Source organism: Zingiber officinale, chromosome 11A (genome assembly GCF_018446385.1).
Source record: "Zingiber officinale cultivar Zhangliang chromosome 11A, Zo_v1.1, whole genome shotgun sequence".
Lineage (NCBI taxonomy): Eukaryota > Viridiplantae > Streptophyta > Magnoliopsida > Zingiberales > Zingiberaceae > Zingiber > Zingiber officinale.
The window spans coordinates 21,226,682-21,244,323 of record NC_056006.1 but is presented as its reverse complement, the minus strand read 5'-3'; the positions used below and the strand labels follow the sequence as shown (position 1 = coordinate 21,244,323).

General features: G+C 40.0%; 2 protein-coding genes and 1 long non-coding RNA gene across 3 annotated transcripts; 1 reads left to right on the top strand and 2 right to left on the bottom strand.

Annotated features, from left to right (window-relative positions):
* Positions 1-390: 390 nt before the first annotated feature.
* On the top strand, positions 391-2,015 carry LOC122032398. The gene has a single exon (XM_042591689.1). The coding sequence runs from the start codon at positions 650-652 to the stop codon at positions 1,826-1,828; it is 1,179 nt and encodes a 392-aa protein (XP_042447623.1). The 5' UTR covers positions 391-649; the 3' UTR covers positions 1,829-2,015.
* A 923-nt stretch (positions 2,016-2,938) lies between these two features.
* LOC122032456 (growth hormone-regulated TBC protein 1-like) lies at positions 2,939-6,836 on the bottom strand. Its single transcript, XM_042591741.1, has 9 exons — positions 6,509-6,836; positions 6,256-6,419; positions 5,619-6,174; positions 4,891-5,007; positions 4,628-4,806; positions 4,461-4,554; positions 4,048-4,125; positions 3,770-3,871; positions 2,939-3,311 (listed from the first exon to the last, which is right to left on the bottom strand). The coding sequence occupies exons 3-9, from the start codon at positions 6,135-6,137 to the stop codon at positions 3,183-3,185; spliced, it is 1,218 nt and encodes a 405-aa protein (XP_042447675.1). The 5' UTR covers positions 6,138-6,174; positions 6,256-6,419; positions 6,509-6,836; the 3' UTR covers positions 2,939-3,182.
* A 9,608-nt stretch (positions 6,837-16,444) lies between these two features.
* LOC122032437 lies at positions 16,445-17,299 on the bottom strand. The gene is made up of 4 exons (XR_006126081.1): positions 17,262-17,299; positions 17,150-17,194; positions 16,888-17,061; positions 16,445-16,505 (listed from the first exon to the last, which is right to left on the bottom strand). It is a non-coding gene; the product is annotated as an uncharacterized LOC122032437 (long non-coding RNA).
* Positions 17,300-17,642: the final 343 nt, after the last annotated feature.

Genomic DNA, 17,642 nt, shown 5'->3' with positions numbered 1-17,642 from the left:
ACCTAAGGTATATATAAATTTGCGGTATTGTCAATCCTAAAATATGAGATTAAAAAAATCCATAGACATTTTTTTATATAAAAAAAAATTAGAAAAATATACTAATAAATTTAAAATTATTTTCAGTATAAAAAAGGTATTAACATAATTATATTTTAGGCTTTACCAAAATTAATTATTAAATGATCCAGATTTTTAATTAAATAATAAAAAATAACTGGCAAAAATTATTAATAAATTTTAAAATTATTTTTAAGTAAAAAAAATATTAATTTTATTAAAAATTCTTAATTAAATACTAGACAATAATATATTTTGTTGCAAGCAATAATATTATTAATTTAAAAATATAGTTGCTCATTACTACAAACCATTTTTTATCAAAAAAAAGTAACAACAACAACTCCATGTTTGAGTACTATCCAGGTCTTCCTCTCTCTCCTTCAAAATCGTCTCCTTTTCTAGTTTCTTTCGTCTTCTGCCTCAAAATTCCTCTCTTCTTCCCACAAATCCTCTAGTGTTTCTGATTTCACCTGATCTCAGTTCGCTCTATCGATTTCGAAGTTCATTTGAAGCTAGGGATTTCAGGTAGGATTTTGTTCCCGGTAGCTTTGATGATTTCTGCAGGAAGCGGTGACGGAGAGAGGACATGAACAATTCGATGGTGGGCGGAGGCTTGCTCCCTGCCTCGGTCGCTGGGATCTTTGATCTCGACCCCGCCGTCAATCACCACCCCCACCTCCATCCCGGGCTCGGCTCCGGCAGCCAGATGACCTCCCTCTTTGCGCCTTCCTCGGCCGGCGCGGCCACCAGCGACGACGAGGACCATTTCCACGCCAGCGACGAGAACGGCCACGATCCTCGCTATCCGCCTGATTCCGGAACTGGCGGAGGCAAAAAGGTCTCGCCTTGGCACCGTATGAAGTGGACTGACGAGGTCGTGCGGCTGCTCATCTCGGTGGTGGCGTACGTCGGCGATCACGATGATGGCGCCGCGGACGCGTTCGAGGGGTCCGCTGCCGCCAGGAAGAAGCACGGCGCCTCCGTCCAGAAAAAGGGCAAGTGGAAGACGGTTTCGAAGTTGATGCTGGAGAAGGGCTGCTACGTCTCCCCTCAACAGTGCGAGGACAAGTTCAATGACCTCAACAAGAGATACAAGCGGCTGAACGAGATCCTCGGCAGGGGAACTTCCTGTCAGGTCGTCGAGAACCCACACCTTCTGGATTCGATGCCTCACATATCTCCCAAAGCCAAGGACGATGTGAGGAAGATCTTAAGCTCGAAGCACCTCTTCTACCAGGAGATGTGCGCATATCACAACGGCCAGAGGATACCCAATTGCCATGATGTTGATTTGCAAGCTAGCCAAGTAGCCAAGGTTCCTCCTACAAGGGATAGTAGAGCTCACCTTGACGTCGAGGATGAAGATGAGGAGGACAAGGATGAAGACAGTGATGAAAGAAGTGAGGAAATTGGCAACTGGGGGTTGGAGAGGTTCATGCTTGAAATCGATGCCGTGCTTCATGACACAACTAGATCACCATGGGAGTTGAGGGAGTGGTTCAAGAAACATGCTTTGATGCTCGAGGAGGAGAGGATAGAGATCGAGGCCGAAGCACTGGAACTGGAGAAGAAACATTTCAAGTGGCAGAGATTTCGTAGCAAGAAGGACAGGGAGCTCGAAAGGCTGAGGCTGGAGAATGAGAGATTGAAATTGGAGAATGAGCATATGATATTGCAGGTGAGGAGGAAGGAGTTGGAGCTTGGCACGGGGAACTTCGCCAAGCCATTGAGCTCTTCTCATCCTATTGTGAATCCAGTGAACTAGCAATGCCACAATAAAGAAGAAAGATACTCCTCTTCACTACTACTACTACCTTGCTAGAGTGTTTTTCCCCTTGTTGGGTCTTCTGGTTAGGAAGATACTGTTAAGGAAAGTTGTTTCCATCTTTGTTATAGTATTAGTGCAGCTTGTTCTCGTCTCATTTTAATGAATTTTGTTCTTCATTTCTTCATACGCATCGAGATCTCATACAAGAAAGAATCAGTTCCATGTCTAGTGAAATCTGTTAAGAGTGCCATTTTGAATTGCCTGAGTTTTTGGTTTTATTAGCCTGTAGATTGTTTGATTATCAGCTATTGTTTCTTTTAGTTGAAATTGACATAGTATAATGCCTCACAAAGATTTCAAATATGTGGTTGCTCCAATTCTTGTGTCTTTCTACTATGCTTGGAACCATAAGGGAGTTGGTTAGAGAAGATAGTATCAGAAATAGTTAAGCCAAGTTAAATGGAGAGTCAGGGTTAGTTTGGTGCGTCGGATTTAGTTCGGTTGAACTGACGGTGGTTCGACCAAAGTAGGTTGGTTTTAGATGAAAGGTGAACAGATTGACTGATATGAATAGGTGTAGGGTGAACTACTTAAAGTTAGGTTGCAAGGTTTGGTAGAGTGTTTTGAGTTAAGTGGGTGTTAAGGTTTGGTAGAGTGTTTTAAGGCGGGGAGTTCGATTATGGACAAGACTAGAGGAGCTCTAATTCTTCTAAGGAAATTCGGTCGAGTTATAGGTCGAGAGCGGTTTCTTTTAAATTGAATTCAAGTCTTATAAGTTTGTAGAAAAAATTACCTTATCAGACCTACTTCACTTCTAACACCGCCCCGATTATTCTTTAGCTTAGGCTAATTCAGGTGAAAAAGTTACTCCTGTGATCTCAAACTCTTAGCTCAAACTACATCAAAACCACAAGACTTGCTTGATAGTTTAGGTTTTCCTTCATAGGTCCTAGAACGAGCACACTCAATAGAGTGTTACTATATGCTAAAACTTTATCTATGAACATTAGTGTATCTCAACGATAAGTTTAACCGCTAAGGTCACATATTAAGCTCTGCTTAGTTTATGCATGATAATATTGAATAATCCTTGAGATAGTTTACACATGACAAATACGCAATAATTCTTGAGATCAATAAGTATCTGTACAAGTCCTACAAGGACCTACTAAGAAACACCAATTTCAGTTCCAATTGAACTTCATTTGAGAAATGAGCAAAATATTCTTTTAGATTACTTGAATGGGGCAAAAATCAAGCTGGTTACAATCCTAAAGCAAGCAGAAATGAGATCTTGGTGTTCTATGATTGTAAGGAAGCCTTCTTGACCATCTGGCTCCATTATATGCATTCAACCATCTCGCAAAGTATTGAGTCGTTTCAGTCTCTCGTCGAGAACAGCCATGACTGCTGGTTCTTGTTTTTTCCTTTCCTTTGTGATTGTGTTGGTAGTCATAGAACCAATCTTTTCAAAAGCTACCTGAAAAATGAACATAGTTAATAAGATATGATAATGTTCTCATATGGATAATCAAGTCGTAGACTAAAGATTAGCGCAAGCAATGCCTGGAATTGTTGTGCAGCTAGTAGATCTAATCTCTCTAACTTTGGTCATAGTACAGCGAGACACGAGTGGATCACAAGCATTAGAGTTGGAAGCCATTTTGGGTCATGACAATCATATTGTCATTAATGTGGTAAAAATAGAACCCTACTTTAAGTTTTCAACGCTAATCCGATCGCTAAAAACAAAAGCAAAATTATTCAGAAGGAAAACAAATGTCGAAAATGAGCCCACAATATATATATTTCTTGAAATTATCAATTCATTCCTCCTATAAATGCATATTCAAGTTATTCATAAATATACATTAAGTTCTCTACTTCATATCAAGGAATTTTGACAAAGATGGAAGGCTAGCAAGAAAAATTAATTACCATCAACAATTCATCAGGATTGTATTGATGATGTGTGGCTGTTTGTAGCATATCTATTACTTCCCCGATTTGACGAGCACGTAATAGTTCTTCCTCCTCCATCTGGAACCAGATCAAATGGGTTAACACAAGATTAAAAAAAGAGAGGATATTTCTTGATATTTTCTGTGCTCTACCACTAGGAAACAAAATTCAATTACTTTCTTTCTAAATCAGGGTTTGTAGAATTTGGAGTGAGTTTCACCCATGATTCACCAGCTTATAAGTACATGAAGTACCTTAAAAATGGCGAGAGCAACATGAAAAAGAACCTTCGCTCCCTCATTAAAAAGGACATCCCAGACCCTCAGAGTTGTCTGAAAAAAACCAAGATAATTCCTGAGTATTTGACAAAAAACTAAGACAATAATGCACTATGCGTATTGCAAACGTCCAGAACCAGCAAAGTAGTAGAGTGAACTCAATGCCTACTAGTTATAAGCATTTGATAACAGATTACTAACTGTAAAAAAGAAGATTTTTTATGAAGAAATTTGGTTAAAGATAAAAATGCAAAATTATATATTGAATTTCTCATACATTGATGAGAAAGTAGGAGAACATGATCCGATGATGATCAATCACGCCAGTCATTTTCTGAATATAATTTGTTCCACATCTACTTAGAAATTAGCTTCAATTATATAGTTACCTCAGAAGGTAAGCTTTTAGCAAAGAGGCATAGGAACCATTCTGTGGCTACAAGAGAGACATCAAATTTCATAGCTTCCAAATGAGCAGCAATCCTGAATTTATAGAAAAAACAAATTATCAAAGCCTGTAAATTCAAGTAACCTGGACTAGAGGTCGGATAAAAACCTCGGGCACTTTTTTGCAAGAAGATCTTTAAACACTCTCTGCTCAACATGACATCCAGAAAGGTTATCGGTATAACAGTCACTAACTAACACATTTTCCAATAGGACAGCAAGCATCCAAAAAGCATCTTCCTCAGTTTTCATTACTAGCAGAAGTAGGGCAGCTACATAATTTAGTCCCTGAGAAATCAGCTAAGTTTTCAGAAGCGACAGGGGAATTGTGAAACATTTTAAAGTTTTGGGACAAAAGTAAGCTCGATGTACCTGGCAATAACCAACATCGGAATCCCGAAATGAATACCCGACAAGGACTCGCCTAAGAGATGCCTGACCTTCAGGGCTGTCCAACCATGGATGAGAGGGGAAAGTTCGTGGAAGATCCTGCATATAGTCCATTATTTATCAACTTATTAGTGCAAATGAACACATCCACCAAAACATCCTTAATCTGGATGTTGTTCTTTCAAATGAAGGACTGGTTAAAATTTCAATATTATGCTTTGGCAGTGTGAAAATGATGAGTTCCAGCTGAAATACTAACTCAATGATCCTGCTTTGGCAGTGAGCTCATTGAGATGCCGTGTCAAAAGGCCTTTTGTTCCATGTATCAGTTAGAAAACTTTATTGACAGAAACAAGCAGGACACTGATCACATAGAAGGATAATGATTGGTAGATCGAAGGAGGAAGGAAGGGGTTTCAAAGAAACTGGTGCTAGAAATTTCATTGTATCATAAGTGGTGTCCATGATGGAAGAAACACAGATATGATAGATTAATAGAAGTGACAGCATATGCATATTGCAAATAAAATCTGAACACAATATAACTGGAAGTTTCTTATATTACTGTCGGCTAAACTTTTGTGTTTCTTTAACATCATTCTAAATGGCAAAGGGGATAGTCCAGGAACTGGCAAATAGATATAATATCCACACAAGACAATATGCAAGAATCTGAACTACTGTGCTCAAAGATAAGTTCACTCACTCACATGATCAATTTGCTTCGTAGCAGGTGTGACTTTTCCTTCTGTAGCCTTGGTGAGATCATCGTAGTAACTCTCGGGCACTGTGGATCTCTTCTTCTCAGCCCCAGAGACTGCAAGCCACACTTTTGGCCTCAGCGTTGGTGGAATCCCCTTCCTGACAAGATTCTTCAATGTGATTGTGTTGGTAAGCTTTGACAACTTCAGCGAGACGACACTCATCCGCCCATCATTTGTTTGCAGGTACCAGTCTGCACCTTTGCTTGCCTCAAGATCCATCCAAACCCGGCTCTGATCCCTTACCCTCTCCCTCACCTCATTGAGGACATTGACATCGTCGATGTTCCCCTCGACTGTGAACCCGTACATGTCTTCAAATTTGACAGAGAAAGTTGCTTTCTTCTTGGGGAGTGAGGTGGTGATGTCACTCGGCCTCGGATTAGAAATGGCCCAGGTTATCCAATAAGCTCTTCTTCGCGGGACAACCCCATTGGGTTCTTCTCTTTGCGCTAGGGTTCCGAACATTCTGTCTCCAGTGATTTCCAAAGAATGGCAGCGATTCCTTTAAAATACCATATGCCTCGAATCAGAGTATAACAAATGACAAAAAAACTTTTTTTATTCTGTTTGAAAGCCACGTTACCTGTGCCTAAGAAGGACTTGTTCATCTACGAGACGAATCTTCGCTTTTGGGGACAGAAAATGATGAAAAGTTGGGATTTTCTGCTGTAACGTTCATCGATAAAATGGTTTCATAACAATCGAGGATCACCGTTCTTCTCAAGCATCAAATCGCCTTTTAGGATACTGGTTTAGTTGAGCAAGTAGGTCAAACTGTTCCTAAACATCAAAAGAAGAAGACATCGACGGAGCGAAGAAGAACGGATGTGGGCTACCTGAAGCAGGTCGGCCATTTTCGAAAAGACAAGAAGAAAAACAAAGATCAAGAGTTGAGAAATCCTCCGATCTCAAGCTTCCGCAAACCTCCTCTTCTAAAGACCAGATTGAAACTCTCCTCCTTTTCGTCTTTACCTCTCTAAAGCGAGAGAAGAAGCCCCTCGAAGAGTCCCTGAGACGTTACCGTAGTATTGTCCTCTGCTAGGGCAGCAAAGAAGGAGCTTCCTCCTCGAGTGATGGATCTTCAAATGGAGGAGGGGAAGAAGAACATCGAAGGCTGATTCAAACGCGGTGACAATGAAGATGATGTTTGATCGTTCGTATGAAGTCGGGAAGAAAAGGCAATGATAACGTGGAGCGGCGATTCAAGCTTGGACTTTGGATTCCAAAGGCGAAAGTACGAAAATACCCTTTATTATTTTATTGTATAATGTAGTACGGAAAAAGGAATTGGTTCCAAATTCGAAAAACAAAGTGGTGGCCACGTAGAAAGTGGGTAATTTCGTAAAATTGAAAGGGAAGGGCAACGATAAATTACCGGCTTGACCAGATCGAAAAACAACAGACCTGAACGACACTAAGTCAACGCAATAAAATTTTTAAAAAATATATTTCACCATCCAAAATTTATTAACTTGCAGCCAAGATCCTCTGGATCGTAATTTTACGATCCAAGGATGAATCATATAAATTAATTGATTGATGGGAATGAATTCCATCTATTTAATAGGTGAGATCTATTCCCATCAACCAATAAATTGTGGTCCAGAAAATATGTGCTCATTAACTTGGGTTGTATCCATTTACAATTGCTTAGTTTTGGCACTTGAGGAGTGCGAACAAATCGAATTTGTTCGTGAGTTTTTTCAACTGATTTAATAATTATTTAATTTGTATTTAAAATTATGGAATTTGAATTGAATTTGTTAGTGAAATCTTTTTTGATCAAGGTTGATCAGGTTGATTTGAACTTGAGTTTCGATATTTGGACAATATGTGTGAATGGAAAATTAAGTAGGTCAAGGTTACTAAAAACTTGACTAGTGAAATCCTAACTAGAGCTTAGGTAAATGGAAGTCCTAGTGGAACTAAACAAACCTAGTTAGGAAATAGGTTAAGTCTAAGGTGGATTAGCTGGGAGCTAAACATTTGGCACAAGGAAAGTCCTAGTGGGACTAGACAAACCTAGTTGAAAACTAGGTTAAGTCCAAGGTAGATTAATTGGGAGCTAAACACTTGATATGAGAGAAGTCCTAATTGGAACTAGGCAACAGAAAATCCAAGTTGATCAAGGGTTAATCATACACTTAGTAAAGAAATTCTGGCAGATCAAGGTTGATTGTGGCAATGAAAAGTTCCAACAAGTCATGGAAAACTTCAAGTTAAGGAAAGGAACCCTAAAACTAGGTTTAGGGGATTAGGGATGGGCAAACGATTAGTCCAAAGCCTATCGATCAGGTGATCAATGTTAGGATACTTTGTGAGCTAGAGGAGGTGATTAACTTCAATCGCTTCATTGATGATGATTTACAGCGGAAAACTCGAAATAATACTAACACTCTTGATTTTACTTGACATCCATCTTCTTAAAGTGTCTAATTCAAGGGTCCACTTTCCTCACTCATAGTACACTATAAAAACCTCCTTCTAGGAGGTGAAGAAGCCTCGTACAAGAAATATAACAAGAAATGCAAGAAGAATAAGGTAATAAATACAACAATGAACAACATTTGCTCTTGATCTCTTGTTGTTGTGGATTGCCTCTTGATATTTGGAAAGTGCAACAATACTTGTCTCCAAGAAGCTTCAAGAACTAGCGATGAAGAAAGAAGAAGCAAATATGTTGATGTGAATCTTCAAACGCCTTTGTATCTCGTGGATTAGGGTTTTCAATCGATTAACTTTTCTCCCCAATTGATTGCCACGTCAGATCCAAACAAATATAGTTGTCCAAACAATGCAACAACTCTTTTCTTCTTTACTTAATCGATTAACTGGCTTTGTAAAGGTTCAATCGATCACCTGATCAATTACGAAGCCCACTGTGCATTCGTGATTTCCTCCTCTTAATCGATCAGCTGATTGATCAAGAACCCATTATTTGTCACAAACTTCTTTTCCCAATCGATTACCTAATCGATTGGAATTGACCTAATCAATTACCCAATAGATCCGAGCTCTTTCTGTTTGACTGAACCAATGCAATTAAATCAAACCAAGATGGTTTAGGTTTTCTTATCATTTGGGCTTTGGATTTGGGCTTTTGAAATTGGGCTCTTCCTTCAACTTAATTTCCCTCAAACATATAGAAATTGAACCAAATCATGATTGGATCAAACCGGTCTTCCTCCTCTCAATTGTTGGCTTCCTCAATTCCTGTAAAATAAAATATAATAAAATAATATCTAAAATACTCCTAAAATGTACAAGAATTAAAATGAAAACTAACAAATATCCAAATTCATGAAACACACTAAAAACATTTTTTTTTATACATAAGAGGATAAAAATACCGAGTTATAATAATAAAATCAAGTATCCAAATGTCAATTATCAGTGTTCTAGGTACTCAATAGGGATAACTTCCTTCGATACCTTTTGACGACCTTCTTAGGCTTCTTAGAAGCCTTAGTCACACTAGTCTCATCTAGGTCAACTCTAGGGATACCTTCCCTTGTGACATTCTTAATGATTTTCTTAGGCTTCTTAGAAGCCTTAGCTATGTTGATCTTCTCAAAGTTAACTCTAGGGATAACTTCCCTTATAACCTTGGCTTGATTTCTAAACTTAGGGTTAGTTTCATAGCTATATGAAACTCTATAGTATGAGGGCATATTCTCCTTAGCTTTTAGTTTGTATCCTAAACCTCTCTTGTCATTGAATAACTCTTGTTCTTCTAAACCTAGGTTTTGCTTCTTAGGCCCTTGGACACTAATTGCCATTTTCTTAAGCATCTTCTCTAATTTATCAACTTTGATCTCAAGACTTGATTTTCTATCCTTAAATTCTCAAATTTAGATTTTCTATTATTTCCTCGGGCACTTTTCCTTTTAGACACATATTTAGCTTGGTTCGATTTCTTACCTAAACCATTATCTACCTTCCTAACTTTAGGTACAGTAGTTCTAATATGAAATGACTTGTAATTATCCTTATGTGTTTTATGTTTTCTATTTTTATGATAAATAGTATTAAAATGATTGAAACTATTTCTAATATGCTTTTTATTATTATTTAAAGAAATACCATTAACTAATTGTACCTTAATTTTTTTCTTGGAAGCTCTCCCTTGATTTGAGCTTCCTCTTTTGATAGGTCTTCCCTTTGGATATTGATTCCGATAACGCCCCTTTTGGTTACACATGAAGCACACAATTTGCTCATTGCCTTTGCGTATGTCAGGTAAGGCCTCCTTTGGCTTCTCATTGGCCTTGCATCTCTTTATTTTCTCCTCATTCCATTTCTTCTTCTTAAGGAGCTTTCCTTTTGAATCTACTTAGAGTTTGAAATCCTTCCATCAGAGAAAACCATTGCTCTATATTCATTATAAAAAAAATTCAACCCTTGATTCCAAATGTCGAAGCTTCTAATTTTGAATGGTGGAGGTACTCGGATATCATATTTGAATCTATCTTGACACTCCATTTTTGAGCTTAAGCTCTTAAATGATAATTTCTTGACTTGTTAAAATTAGGGATTCAAGCTTTAAACTTCTTATTCCTCTAGATCATTGCTATCTTAGCGATTAGTCCAATGAAATTGATCTTGCTCTGATACCACTTATTAGGACACTTTGGGAGCTAAAGGGGGTGATTAGATCCAATCTCTTCGTTGATGATGATTTGTAGCAGAAAACTCAAGCAATGCTAATACTCTTGATTTTACTTGGCATTCACCTCCTTGAGATGACTAATCTAAAGGTCAACTCTCCTCACTCATAGTATGAAAATCTTCTTTTAGGAGGCAGACAAGCCTCGTACAAGCAAATATGAGAAATATAACAAGAAATGCAACAAGAACAAGGAAATAAATATAATAATAAATGATCTTTGTTCTTGATCTCTTGTTATTGTGGATTGACTCTTGATACTTGAAAAGTGCAACAACATTTGTCTCCAAGAAGTTTCAAGAACTGACGATGAAGAGAGGAGCAACAGATATGTTGATTTGAATTTTCGAACGCCTTTGTATGCTATAGATTACGGTTCCCAATTGATTGACCTTACCTCTAATAGATTGTCATGTTAGATCTAAACAAATCCAGCCTTCCAAACCTCACAATAGCTCTTTTTTCCTTCTCTTAATTGATTAGTCAATTGATTCACTGGCTTCAATCGATCACTTGATTGATTACAAATGTCCACTGTACATTCGCGACTTCCTCATCTTAATCGATCAGTTGATCAATCAAGAACCCACTGTTTGTCACGAACTTCTTCTCCCTAATCGATTGGGATTTGCCTGATCGATTTCCCAATCGACCTAAGCCCTTTCTATTTCGTGAATAAAAGTTTCCAATCGATCATGATTGGTGCAACTCTTAATCGATTACCTAATTGAAACAGAACCTTTTTGTTTCACGAACAAATGCTCCCAATCAATCAACTGATCAATTGGTATTGGCCCAATCGATTACCCAATCGATTGCCTAACCCTAACTTGCTTAACCCAAGTTTAAGGTTTCCTTTCCCAACATCTGCTCAACCATGACCTGTTGAGACTTCTTCACCAAGTGTTCGATCAACCTTTTGACCTACTTGGACTTTCCATCTCATGTCAACTTCCTGTTGGACTTCCGATCACCAAGTGTAGTCTTCTTTGACTCACTTGGATTTTTTTTCCTTGCCTAACTGTAGTTAGGACTTTTTTCTTGTAAACATGTAGTCCTCATTGACCCATTTGGAACTCCCTTTACGAACGTGTGATCCTCCTTAACTCACTTGGGCTTTCCTTTACCTAACCACAGTTAGGACTTCCTTTGCCAACAAGCGGTCCTCTTTGACCCATTTGGATTTTCCTTTGCCTAACTGCAGTTAGGACTTTTTTTTGCCAATGTGCGGTCCTCATTGACTCACTTAAACTTTCCATTATCTAATCGCAGTTAGGACTTACCTTGCCTAACCTCCAGTTAGGACTTTACATTTTCCTAACCTCCAGTTAGGACTTTACATTTGCCTAATCTCCAGTTAAGAATTTGCCTTTGCCTAACTTCTAGTTCGGACTTTACCTTTGCCTAATTCTCAAGTTAGGACTTTGTCGGTCAAATATTCAATCCTCCAAGTCATACTTGACTTTTCTCTCACATAATATCATCAAGTATCCGGTCAACCTTGATCTACTTGGCCTCTTTTAGATATTTTTCAAACACATTGTCCAAACATCAAAACTCAAGTTTGAATCCACTCAAACTTAGTCAAACTAGTCAATCTTGATCTAGAGGCGATTATACCAATAATCTCCCAAAAATTGCTTGGGAGATGTTCTTTGCGAAATAGAAGGGCTTTGGATCTATTAAATAATCAATCTAGCCTGAAGCCAATCGATTGGAAAATTGTTAGTACAGTTGACAGTAATAATTAAACTTTGGTTTTGATGAATAACAAATGGTTAAAGTTATATTCTTTGTTATCTGATACTTTTACCGAGTGTGTAAGTGTGTAAGAATTGACGGGTCTAGAGGATCTAATACCAATCCGAAACCCAAATAGGTATGAGAACCTGATAACTAGCACGAAGTCCATATAGGTCAAGTTGTGACTCGATATCTGACAGGAAGTCCATTTAGGTATGCGAGACCTGACAGTTGGCTGAAGTCCAGTTGGGTCCGTGAACCTGACAATTAGCAGGAAGACCTGGTGGGGTCAAGAGACAAGTCAAGTGACTGCAAGTGGTAAGTGAATGTAAGTCACTAGAGAAAAGTGATCTAGTGAGAATGAGTCGCAGAGGGACTATAGGCATTGGTCCAACTTATAGTCATTTTGGAAGTCTAAACTAAGACCATGACTAGCCATTTTGGAAGTCTAAACTAAGACCATGACTAGCCATTTTGGAAGTCTAAACTGAGACTATGACTAGATCCTAGTCTTGATAAGATAAGATCTAATTAATAATTATTTTATTTTATATTGTGCTAACTCTATTTTATACATTATACTTGGTTGTATTAACCTTATGATGCAGGAAATCAGAAGACTAGAAAAAGGGTTTCCAAGCGCCGAGATCTCCGAGAGCCCAGACCAAGTCTAGGTGCCTAGATTGGCTCTAACCCAGGCACCCGACCAGATAAGTTGGCGCATTTTAATTGGCCATCACACGTCATAGTCCAAGCCCCCGGAGATGGATGAATCTTTATAGATAGAACTTCGACGAGGGGTAGACATGTCAGTGGTTCGGGCACCTGGACTGGGTCCTAGCGCTCGAACATAGATAAGTTAGCAAAGTCCCGGGATCGGATAAACCTTGTTGGAAGTGCCCGGGGGTGGTTCTGTTGGTGCAACATCCCTCAGGTCAAGGTTGACCTGGGTGACCAAGCTGAGTCTTGGTTTGAGTTTAGATGTTTGACAATAAGAGATTCTGATCAGGGATTGATCAGTGTGATTGAAGGAGAGTCAAGTAGGTCAAGAGTGACCGGATACCTGACTAGGAAGTCCTAACTGGTATGTTAGGCAGCAGAAGTGAAAGTCCTGGTGAGTGAAGCCAGGCAGAAGGAAAGCCCTAGTGAGTGAAGCTAGGTAGGTGAAAGTCCTGGTGAGTGAAGCCAGGTGAAAGTCCTAGTGAGTGAAGCTAGGCAGATTGGAAAGCCCTAGTGAGTGAAGCTAGGCAGGTGAAAGTCCTGGTGAGTGAAGCCAGGTGAAAGTCCTAGTGAGTGAAGCTAGGCAGATTGGAAATCCTGGTGAGTGAAGCCAGGTGAAAGTCCTAGTGAGTGAAGCTAGGCAGAAGGAAATCCTGGTGAGTGAAGCCAGGTGAAAGTCCTGGTGAGTGAAGCCAGGCAAGGGAAAATCCAGATGGATCAAGGATGATCAGACATCTGGTGGAAGTCCAAGTAGGACAAGAGAGTGACCGGATACTTGGCACGATGAGTAAAGTCCAAGTGGGTCAAAGGGATTGACCAGACACTTGGTGGGAAGTCCTAGCAGGTCAAAGGAGTGACCAGATGCTAGGCATGATGTATCAACAGGTCAAGGTTGACCGGATGTTGGTTTGAGAGGCTTGGAACTTGGTTTTGGGCAAAAACCAAGTGTTGGATCGATCAGTGGATCGATCCATGAGCTGGATCGATCGGTGGATCGATCCAGACTTTCTCCACAGAGAGCCTCCGGATCGATCCGTGGATCGATCCGGATGTTCCAAATCGATCGGTGGATCGATTGGGATGCGGCTGCGCGATAAGCGCTGGATCGATCCGTGGATCGATCCGGTGCGTCCCCGCGGCGCCCTGGATCGATCCGTGGATTGATCCAAAGCCTCCCGATCGATTGGGAATATTCGAATCGATCGGGATCCGATTGGCGTCGATAAAGGCGCAGCGTTCATTTCCTTGGTATCTCTTCTCGATTCACTCCAATTTCGCTGACTCCTCCACAGCACTCACAAAGTTCAGATCGCCAGTTCTTGAAGGATCTTGGAAGTTTTCCAAGTCAAGAGGCGGATCAAAGCCAAGAAGAGAAGCTAGGGTTAGGGTTTATACTCATTGTAAGCTTGTAAGCTTGTATTTCTTGTATCCTTTCCCTCTCTTCTTGTATTGAGTCTTGTAGGGCTTCTCCGCCCTTGGTAGTTACCATAAAGGAGAGTTTTATTTAGTGGAGGGTGTGTATGTTGGTGTGGATCCTTGGATTAGTCACCTCTTGTGAGGTGGATACCAAGTAAACCAACCGTGTTAGCGTTGTGTGATTGCTTCTTTGTATTTCCGCTGCATAGTCTTGAAGAAACAAGCAACGCCAAGCAACGCCGAGCACCGAGCGAACGCGACGAGCTATTCACCCCCCTCCCCCCCTCTAGCTACTTTTGGTCCTAACAAGTGATATCAAAGCGAGGCCGCTCTTCACCGGAATCATCGCCGGAAGGGTCAAGCATAACAAGAAAAGCTAGAGGGTGAAGAAGTTGAAGCAAAAATTGTCAAAGTCAAAGATATCAAAAAGCTCAACTTCAAGATGCAATTCCAAGATGGACTTGGATTTTACACAAGGGTGGCTCCACCATACACTTCCACGAGTTTTGATTCTTGGAAATCAAGAATTGAAAATTTTCTTATGATGGAGATAGAGCAATGGTTTGCTCTAATGGAAGGCTTCGAGTGTCACGCCCCCAGGTAGTCCCTGTCCGAAGAAATTTCGACAGCATCTCCCCTGTACGACGGACAATATGAAGCTCAGTATACATATATCTCCATACCTCGGCCACACACGGCCGGAATAATACAATACAAAAGAACAAGCCACGCAGTTTATATCAACATTCCACATAATTCAACATATAATCAATCCACGCAGTTTAATAAGGAAAAACGATATAAAATCTCGAAAATATATGTACACATCCTACTCCACTACATCGAAGAAAACCAAATCCACGAAGTAATGAAAATATCTGCAGCGGAAAACAATAGTAGTAAACCCGAATGTTCAATGTCCACAATACAACCCACAATACAAGTATTTAAGATGCAAAAGCAGAATAAATCCGACAAAGAAAATCCTCGCGACAAAGGGGCTAGCGACTGGAATCTCTCCTGACGGCCTCAACCTGAAAAATAGTAACAACGGGGTGAAGCTGGTAAACCAATAGACATGTACAGCAATATATATCCACCAGTAAAAACCTAAGGTACAGTCTCCTAAACCATATGATCAATAGTACAGTTCTCTAACCATACAATCTATATAGTACAGTCTCCTAAGTATAACAGGTATGCAAGACTAAATAAACTGCAGTAACCAACAATAAGCATGCAATACAATATACTGCAAGAATATAAAAAGTGCATAACTGAAATAAACTGTACTCACCTGCGAGGCTCGGGCGAATGACTGTGAGCATACACAGATAAAAATAGTCAGAGCAAAAGCATATAACCTGTATGCATGTCAATCATATGCAATCACCAAAATGCATCAATCATAAATAATGCAATCTGTGCATATGATGCAAATGACATGTCCTGGTCACCCCTATTGTCAGCCATCTCTCACACAATGGTGAGACCGAGTGGGTAGGCTGTGACAACCGTGCACTCGCCGTCACTACCCCCGATGAGTGACCGAGTGGACGGGATGCTGTCGGAATACCTATCCTCCTGCCTCAAACATAGTGAGGGAGCGTAACTCATCTCAACGCAATGACGGGGAGGGACCCGGTGTGCTACCACGCTGCCTATCCCCATGAGCGTCCTAGCGGAGCACTACCGGCAATCTACCCTACACACCCCGAGTGCTGTGCCACTACCCATGCGTGAACACGTTGTGTGCGAGTCCATGTAGCCGGGCTCAACAATAATGGAGTCGTCAATCGCCCAGATGCAATCATGCAATATGGTGCATGCGGCTATAATATGTCATACCTGAACATAGCCTCCTCCATATATGTGGGTGCCCAAAAGGAACGCATATATATAACCATGATATAAACAAGCATAAATCCAAAGACATCACATATAACAATGATGTAAGTATCATGAATCCAAGAGCATGTATCACACATGTAAAGCAACTAATCCAGTAGAGTAGAGCACTATAGATAGGCATCTCTATGAACATATTTACACATGGCAAGAGATAAAATATCCAATCCTGAAGTAAGGCAACTAGCAGATGAAGCATGTGATAGGTATCAACTAGCTAAGACCAAGGGGGAGAATAATCTACTATCTACCACTAGTAAATATATATAAGCTACACATATCATAATACATTATCAAAAGATAAGTCAGAGGGTACCCGCCTCAAATAAAAGGTACAACCAAGCGATCCAAGGTCGAGACGCCCGTCTCGAATCAGAGTCCTGTGTCAACAAACAATATATATATATTTTATTTAGCTAAATCCAAATGAATAGCTAAATAGAATCCCTAAACCTAAATTAGGGCAAAGCTCTAATCACAACCTCAATCTACATAATTAAATCTAATGGTTAATTAGGATTAGTTACCTAATCTCTAATTACCAATTAGATTAAAAATCCAATGATTGACTAGGGTTAATTACCTTAACCCTAATCATTCCATTAGATCAATATAAACAAATAAATCTAAACCTAATCACTAACCATCTAGTAATCATGCAATCCAAATCATATCTAAATCTACACATAAACCTAATTCAATTCTACACACGATCAAGTAATACAACCATAATCCACATGTATCAAAATCCCTACACCTTACCTCGATCGAGCTTTTGGAATGGGGTTGCTGCCGAAACAGGAACACACCACAGAACAGAACAACCTACTGGAATCAACTCCTCTGTTCGGATCAAACTTGCTGCTGGCAACAAGGAAATTTGCTGAACCATAGAATCACCACAGAGCAAGCATATCTCTGCTAGATTCCAGTATACTATTCGGTTCAAGGTGAGATCACGGATCAGATCAAGGAATAAACATCACCAGTTAAACAATAACCTAATTCCGGAACCAAATCTTACCTCCAATCTGAGACTTCAATCGGCAACCACGAAGAAGTCCATGATCTGATTAAAGGAAAACCGATTACAAGATCCTCCTTGATCCCCCTCAAATTTCCAAATGAAGTCTTACCTCAAGTCTCCAGAAGATGTCGCACAACCCGATCGAATACGTGAAGCAACGTACCAAAGATTCCTCCGATCCTCAAATCAACAATCAACAAGGGAATCCAAGACCTGACCTAGGATCGCCAACAATCAGGGAGGCAATCAGCAAGAATCGGGAAAGAAGACTCGATCTAGGGCACAAACCATAGAACAGGAAGATTCCGTTAGGGCTAGCTTACCCACGCCGGCAAATCGAGTGGCACAAATCCAAACTAGGGCATCACTCCAAGCTTCGGTGGAATGAGACGCGAGATTTGGTCCTTCACCGTGCCCTAGCCGCAGCATCTTCGGCCATCTACCGCAAGATCCGCCGAACCGCAACTCCTCGGCCGATTACAGTCTGGAA